This window comes from Triticum aestivum, chromosome 3B (assembly GCF_018294505.1).
Source record: "Triticum aestivum cultivar Chinese Spring chromosome 3B, IWGSC CS RefSeq v2.1, whole genome shotgun sequence".
In the NCBI taxonomy this organism is placed as follows: domain Eukaryota; kingdom Viridiplantae; phylum Streptophyta; class Magnoliopsida; order Poales; family Poaceae; genus Triticum; species Triticum aestivum.
The window spans coordinates 686,552,666-686,559,994 of NC_057801.1; the positions used below are offsets into that span (position 1 = coordinate 686,552,666).

Here is a 7,329-nt window from a genome sequence, read left to right on the forward strand (position 1 = left end):
GTGATGCTGCTTGCAAGATAGGGTCGTTGTCGGTTGAAGCATCACCAGATCACCAGACGACGCTTGATCCTCGTCGTACTACTTGCCTGAGCTCGTCAGTTCACTGCAACGCTCGCCACCGTTGCAGCATGTGGTGCAAAACTATCGTGTGCATCCTCGGCTCGCTCCACAGGTTCTCTTGTCGTCGACTGAAGCTTTTTTTTCAATCTATGGTTGAAGTTTTTGTGTCACGTTGCAACTTTTTGGTTGCACATTGGCCTAGTTGAAGCTTTTTTGGTAAAAGGTTACAACTTTTTCGGTTTAACAATGATTGGTTGAAGCTTTCTGCATCGCCAGTTGAAGCTTTTTCTGTCAATGGTTGCAACGCTGCAATCTGTGGTTTCAACGTCACCTTTGCCAATCGCGCACCGTCGCTCGCATTGGTTGCAAGCAAAAGGATCCTATAGTCCTGGCATATCGAGTCTCTGTCCAGCACCCGCCCATCACTGTTGCAGCATGTTCCCCCGACGCATTTGCAGCTCGTGTGTGCCAGAGCTGAGGGTTGCGTGAGAGGGAGAGGAATAAGGAGGCACTAGTTATGGCCGTTTCTCTGCCCCACGATGGTTCGCCCCAGTAGCAGGCAGCGGTGGTTGGTCTACAGCAGCAGCATCCCAATTTGCCCGATGGGTCGCGATGGTGAGGGAAGAAAAGGAGAGAAACACGTCCTGAAAAGGTAGAAGAAAGGAATGCTGCTTATGGATAAGAAACGAGAGGTGGGGGATAGGGCATATGAAAAAAAACAATGTGGAGCACACAATGGTGGGATCCGACGTCGCTCGTGTGACCGACGCAGGCCGTGATCAGTCAGCCGGGCGGAATCATTAGCCTCAATAAATTGTGAAACTTTGCCCCGCCATAAAATAATATATGTTTCCAATTCCAATAAAGAGTAACTCTTCCAATGGTATTTAACATCAAGAAAACTTCCAAATAAAACACACGCCAACCAGAAATATCACAAGTACTGTTGCGCCTTGGGCCATCAGCAAAGGCTTGGTGGGGAAAACCTCGGCGCGCCAAGTGATTCGACGTGCAACACCTCTAGTATTGATTTGTGTCTAATATTGGGAGGGCAAACCTCGCGCCAAGCGGAATGTATTTTCCAGTATTTTGGGTGTGAATGATGAACAATCAATGCGGGGAGAAATATTTGCAACATGTCATATGGTTCTCCCTATTTTTTGTAGTAGTTGCAAAGGGGTTTTCCCTAGTATACCGGGCATGTGAGTGAACTATTAAGCCGTGAAAAAATGACTTGCAATCGTGCAATATCCATGGTTTCTTACAACTTGTTTACTTATATTTTTCACTAGCGAAAATCAAACGATGTATGGTTTATTGCAATGAATCAAGTGTTTTAAAGTACACATGATCTTTGGGGAACTCATCACATTTCACAAGCACTCAACATTCTTGCAATTAATCAATTGCTTTAAAATACAAATGATCTTTGGGGAGCTTGCGTTTCACAAGCACTCAGGCTTCATACGCATATCCTCACCAGTCAGCAAATGATTTCCCTAGATTTTGGAGGCAAACGCGGCACGATGCCTTTCCAGCTTCTAGCCATATCCCACTACCTTCCATCTCTCTTACTCTGGGGGAGGGGAATGACCACGAGAATAAGACATGAAATGTGGAGTGAGCACAACACAGAGAGGGATTGCTCGTTGAAAAGCTCGATCCTCCTTGTGTTCGCACAAGTGTTCGCACAAAGGAACTTCATGGCCAAATCAAGAGGATGGCCAAGTCGTTGGGCTAGAAGGTGTAGCCGAACACCCGGCAGACCGGTAAGAGGCCGGAGCACGAGAACGGTGCCGTTTTCTAACTTTTTCCACCAATTTTCCCCAACGCCTCCTATTCCTAAGTAAGACACACATCAAAGCTCTATGGTTCCTAGCTACGTCTTCTTCTTCCATTTTGGCTTTTCCTTTTTTGACACCGCTGCTACGTATCATATCACTAGACCACTTTTCTCTCCTTGGTGCTTTGCTTTGGCTGCTAGCACCTCACTATTTATATGGTTTGATGAATCAAGTGTGTAGCAAAGACTCAAACATGGGTGGTATATAAAGGCAGCAAAAGGTTCATTCATAGTTGGGAAGGCGCGCAACAAAAGGTCTGTGGGTGCATTTCATTCGGTCAAACTCTTCAAGATACTTAACTGAGAGCGCTTCTGTATTTGTGCACATGAACAGAGCATATGTGAAATAACATCATGCTATTATTGACAAACATCCAGTAGGTGTGGAGTCACTCTTAATAGATTTTGCAACTTGCCTTGTACCATTACAAACATTACATTAGGATCCCTAGCTAGCTATGAGCCTGTTCACTGCAACAACAAATGGGTCAGCATTCCAGCTGCACACGCACAAAAAAACGTTATGAATTTTCCGAGGAAAAAAATGTTAATCTATACAGGTAAAGGTTCCTCCTTCAAAACACCCCCCATTTCCATTCTCCAGGACCGGTCTACCAGCGGGTATAGTTCTCTGCAAAATGTTTTTTATCAGATATTTTGACAGCCTCAGTTAAGCGTTGTGTTCAACAGTGGCTCCAATGGCGCACAGCTATACAAAAGTATTGTGTTCTATGGTGAGTGCTAAATTACCTTAGGTCATGACTTACAACCAGTATGGTGTGGTCTTTCTTTAGGTCCCTCAGGAGATTCACAACATCAGCCCGAGCTTTCCAATCTGATGATGATACAAATTAGTAGCCACATATAAGAGAGCATATACTATTTAAAAGAAAAACTATTTGACACCACACAATATTCCTAGCAAGTCTGGGCTGTGGCACAAAGATGACAGGATGAACAAGCAGAAGTATATTAAACAAATGGATCAATAAAAGGGGAAGAAAATAATCTATGGATATTAGTATGATATGGACATTCAAGTACATACCAAGTCCAGCGAGAGGCTCATCAAGCAACAATAAATCAGGAGTTTGAACCTAGAAAATCAGAAGATAAAAGCAAAAGATTATCCATCTTCACTTCTAAAAACAGAACGATCAACCCGTACTAAAATAATGCAAATAATACCAGTTGAATTGCCAAAGCAAGTCGCCGCTTGAACCCACCACTGAGGGACTGTGGATCCTTATCCAAGGAAATGGCACTTAGACCAACCTAGCGTTAAACAAATTATCTTCAGAAATCAATTGTGTGTGGTCTCAAACTATAAGTTCACTCCGCAATGCAACAAAATGGTATGTATGAGAGATAATCATTACAGAGTTAATGGCATTCTGAAGTTTTAAAGTGAGTTGCTCCCTCAAAGGAATGTCTGCCTTTTGCCTTGGCCATCCAAATGTAACTTCTTCAAGTATAGTATCTGATAAGAAGTACCTACAAGGATATGTGTAAATTATCTTATTTTGCAGTGAAACTTCTCAAGCATTGACATATATCATAGGCATTCATGTTAATATGTATGAAAACTTATTAGTGAAAGTAGTAATTCAATGTTCAAACCTCTCAGGAAACTGAAATACAATACCAACTCTTTGAGAAGCTAACACTTCCGACAGACCCATTGGATTTCCACTATCATCATACTTCTGAATGCAAATTGAACCAGAGGTAGGTTCTGACAGACCGGCCAAAAGCTGAGAAATCAAGCTATCACCTTAAGATTAAAGATAAAGAGGAAAACATGTCATGCAGCATTTCAGTGCAAACCTGTAAAAGAGTGGTCTTTCCACTCCCACTCCGTCCAAATATCAAACCAAAACTGCGTCAATTAGTTGTCTCATCAATACAAAAGGCAATCAAGAAACACATCTATTCCAATATAAAACACATGCTTACCTTTTCTCCCGGAGAGAGAGACTAGTTTGATTCAATAAGTTTTGCTCAGTTCCAGGAGGTCGGTAGCTGACTTCTCTAACCTAAAAGAAGTGAAGTTCAGTATACGTCCTTGTAATCTAAAGGCAAACCATGACTGCACGGATGTTATACAACCTATGGTATATCTGACAGTAGCAGTTCCCCAAACAATGGACTGTATGTTTAACATATTAGAGTTGCTAACAACTTGTACCCAATCACCAATATTTCTTATCGACATCAAAATTTTAATCCAGCTATTATGTATGTCTCCTATTAAAATCCCAATAGGCAAGGAAAGTACTACATGTGCATCATATACTACAACACTGAAGGGCATAACAAAACAACAATTCAGGATACTTCACTACTGGATTATACCGCTTGCGGAGTGCTACCAAGTTTTTGTGCGACAAGATGCTAAGATCCTGGGCTTGAAGATCCGTATAAAGCTTTAGTCGGAACAAATGCAAGAAAGCCCAGATTTTCAACAAATCTAGGGCCAGATTTCAGGGAGATTCCTCAATTTGGTGATTACTGAGAGTTAAACAAGTGAACTCACACATCCCAATCAATCAATCAGATCCAAGCATAATGAATCTTGCCCGCAGACAACATGCTCAGCAATTTTATCAACATTAACACTACAACTAAATTGTCTTTCTAGATTAAATTGGTCCTGTCTCGAGGATACACCAATTGTCCAAACAGAACTAGGGAAAATCCTCATACCACAAAAGAGGGGCAAGAAAAAAATCACCTCCAACTGGGAGTACCCAGCTGACACCCGTTCTGCTCGACATCTCCAAGAAAACCTCCTGGAAACCATCAAGGCATGCAAAGGATAAGAGAACGAAAAAAGATGAGAGAGCACACACGGTGCAAGGATAAGAATGGCGTGCCTTGTCATCTTGACCGGAGGAGATGAAATCACGGGAGGGAAAGCGACGTTGGCCACAGAGAGCATAGTTTCACAGTGGTGGGACCTTCAGAGGAAGCAGGACTCAAATGGGGTGAGGGGACTGGAAGTGCAGAAGTATGGTTCGATGGGAACTGTTGTGCAGCAAAGTGAAGCAAATGCCTCAGCTTCAATTCAAGAGAACAATGTATCGCAAAACAAAAAATAAGAGCAGGAAGATTGCAATTCATCTAGTAGCAGTTCAGCTATAAGTCCAATGGTGTCAACTGCCAATGGCATGGTAAAGTAACAGTTTTGTAAATTCACATCCTGTAGAGATAAGATGATAAAGCTACTCCCTCCATCCCATAATATAAGAGCGTTTTTGACACTACAATACCAAACTTATAATTAACCTCCTCCATGAAACTTCTGAAAATGGAGGCAGCAACTTCAGTATTGTCTAGACTCTACAATACCAAAGAAGCCACTTCAAAAGAAAGCCTTAAGCTTAGTATTGGTGTTTCTTCACATTTCACAATTAAGAATGGTGCTATGTCAGGCTCTACTGCTACTAGTATATATGCACGTGCAATGCACGTTTTAACTTTATGGGGTGAGTTTTGGTAGGGAAAAACATACACTTACTGATTGATTCAAAGCAAAAAAATCTTGATTTATAAATGCTGAAATAAATTTATTATAAAGAAAGTACGAATTAATATATGCAATCCCCACAATTTGTTAATAAAGAATCCTGCAAAAAATGCTAATAAAGAAAAGAATTAAAAATGAATTTAACTTTACTTTATGTTTCTCCCTCAAAACCATTTTTTAGGCTCAACTCGTTGCCAACCTCAAGCTACAACATGCCTGGCCCAAAGAGGAATCAGTTTGGGCCACATCTCTTGAGAAGTATCAGGCGGTTCATTCTAGAACATGATGGATGCAACAACCATGCACTGTTCACTGCGAATCCCACTATTTTCAGCCGTTGGATCTAGGACATAAATGGTTAGGATTGATTGTCCACTCCTATTCAAAACTCGTACACTATATAGTAGTATAGATAAGAAGATACACTGATGACCAAATAAGTCCAGTTTGATAACTAACAATGAGTCCAGTTTGATAACTAACAATGACACTGCAACTGCAAAGCTCGATGAAAGTACCTAGAGAAGTGCAATAACATAGCACTCACATTGGTACTGCTCAGTTCCAGATTATAGAAATCCACCGCGTCTGCATCGAACAGCGGCCAGACGTGCCAGCTCCTGCCTCCTGGTGCGCAGCTTGAGAAATTTCTCACCAGAGACTCGGAAGACGCGGACCTCAGACGGATCGGGACGGCGAGGTACCAATCCGAGGCGCCGACGGAGCAGGGGGGGCCGAGGGAGCGTCGAGCAGGGAGGGGATGGGGCGTCGAGCGCCGCCGTCCTACTGGCCACGACGGGGAGGGCGTCGGCCCGCGTCGCCCGGCGTCGAGCAGGGGAGGCCGAGGGGGCGTCGGGCGTCGCCGTCCTGCTGCCTCGACGGGGAGGGGCGCCGGCCCGACGTCGAGCAGGGAGGGAGAGAGGGGAGAGAGCGATGTCCGCCGTGGGACGCCGTTCAGGAGAGAGACGAGGGTGAGGGTTATCGGGACAGAGATGAGGGGTGAAAGAAAAGAAAAAAAGAATCTCAGCCAGCACCAAGGACCGTCCCTCTCGATGTTGAGATCTGTGTAAATTTTAAGTATATTTTTCTGAACTAGTATGGACGTGTTTTGTTGTCTGACTAGCTCTGCCTGCATCACATGGAGAATACTGGTTGAGCATGGCCGGGTGGAGCAGATGCAAGGATGAACTGAGATGTATGTTTGATGAACAGTAGGGATTGTGTAGATGAGAGACGACCTGCATTGTTTGGTAGGCTGGATTAGAGTTGCTGCTTTTTCGTGGATTAAACCTGAGGGGGCGTCGGGCGTAGCCGTCCTGCTGCCTCGACAGGGAGGGGCGTCGGCCCGATGTCGAGCAGGGAGGGAGAGAGGGGAGAGTGCGATGTCCACCGTGGGACGTCGTTCAGGAGAGAGAGGAGGATGAGGGTTATCGGGACAGAGATGAGGGGTGAAAGAAAAGAAAAAGAAGAATCTCAGCCAGCATCAAGGACCGTCGATCTTGATGTTGAGATCTGTGTAAATTTTAAGTGTATTTTCCTGAACTAGTATGGGCGTGTTTGTTTGCCTGGCTAGCTCTGCCTGCATCACATAGAGGATACTGGTTGAGCCTGGCCGGGTGGAGCAGATGCAAGGATGAACTAAGATGTATGTTTGATGAATCGTAGGGATTGTGTGGATAAGAGACGACCTACGTTGTTTTGTAGGCTGGATTAGAGTTGCTGCTTTTTCGTGGATTAGACCTGAGGGGGCGACAAAAGATTACATCTTGCTGGCTGAGCATCATCCGCATGAGCTCCAGCGCCCGTTGTCGTGGTACTAAGTCTAACAGTAAGAATAGGGGGTACGTATGAGGAGGCGAGGCCCTAGCTACGGCGAGATTGTACACAAGAGTTTACG

The 7,329-nt window shown here is 44.1% G+C and overlaps 1 protein-coding gene across 2 annotated transcripts; it reads right to left on the reverse strand.

Moving 5' to 3' along the window:
- Positions 1 to 2,243: 2,243 nt before the first annotated feature.
- LOC123071737 (ABC transporter I family member 11, chloroplastic) lies at positions 2,244 to 6,456 on the reverse strand. Of its 2 annotated transcripts, none has more exons than XM_044495320.1 (11): positions 5,980 to 6,456; positions 4,780 to 4,863; positions 4,638 to 4,695; positions 3,860 to 3,939; positions 3,731 to 3,782; positions 3,524 to 3,657; positions 3,283 to 3,397; positions 3,092 to 3,178; positions 2,952 to 3,000; positions 2,654 to 2,738; positions 2,244 to 2,534 (listed from the first exon to the last, which is right to left on the reverse strand). In XM_044495320.1, coding segments are annotated over exons 1-11 (825 nt in total). In that variant the 5' UTR covers positions 5,982 to 6,456; the 3' UTR covers positions 2,244 to 2,455. The 2 variants fall into 2 exon arrangements, with proteins under 2 accessions (XP_044351255.1, XP_044351256.1); XM_044495321.1 differs by having other exon boundaries at positions 4,780 to 4,930.
- Between the last annotated feature and the right edge of the window lie 873 nt (positions 6,457 to 7,329).

What these genes read in the sequence shown, in the direction of transcription:
- LOC123071737 (XM_044495320.1), bottom strand. An exon ending in CCTCCGGTCAAGATGACAAG is followed by an intron (nt 4,696 to 4,779) that starts GCACGCCATTCT and finishes GATGGTTTCCAG; the next exon opens with GAGGTTTTCTTGGAGATGTC. An exon ending in CTCTCTCTCCGGGAGAAAAG is followed by an intron (nt 3,783 to 3,859) that starts GTAAGCATGTGT and finishes TAATTGACGCAG; the next exon opens with TTTTGGTTTGATATTTGGAC.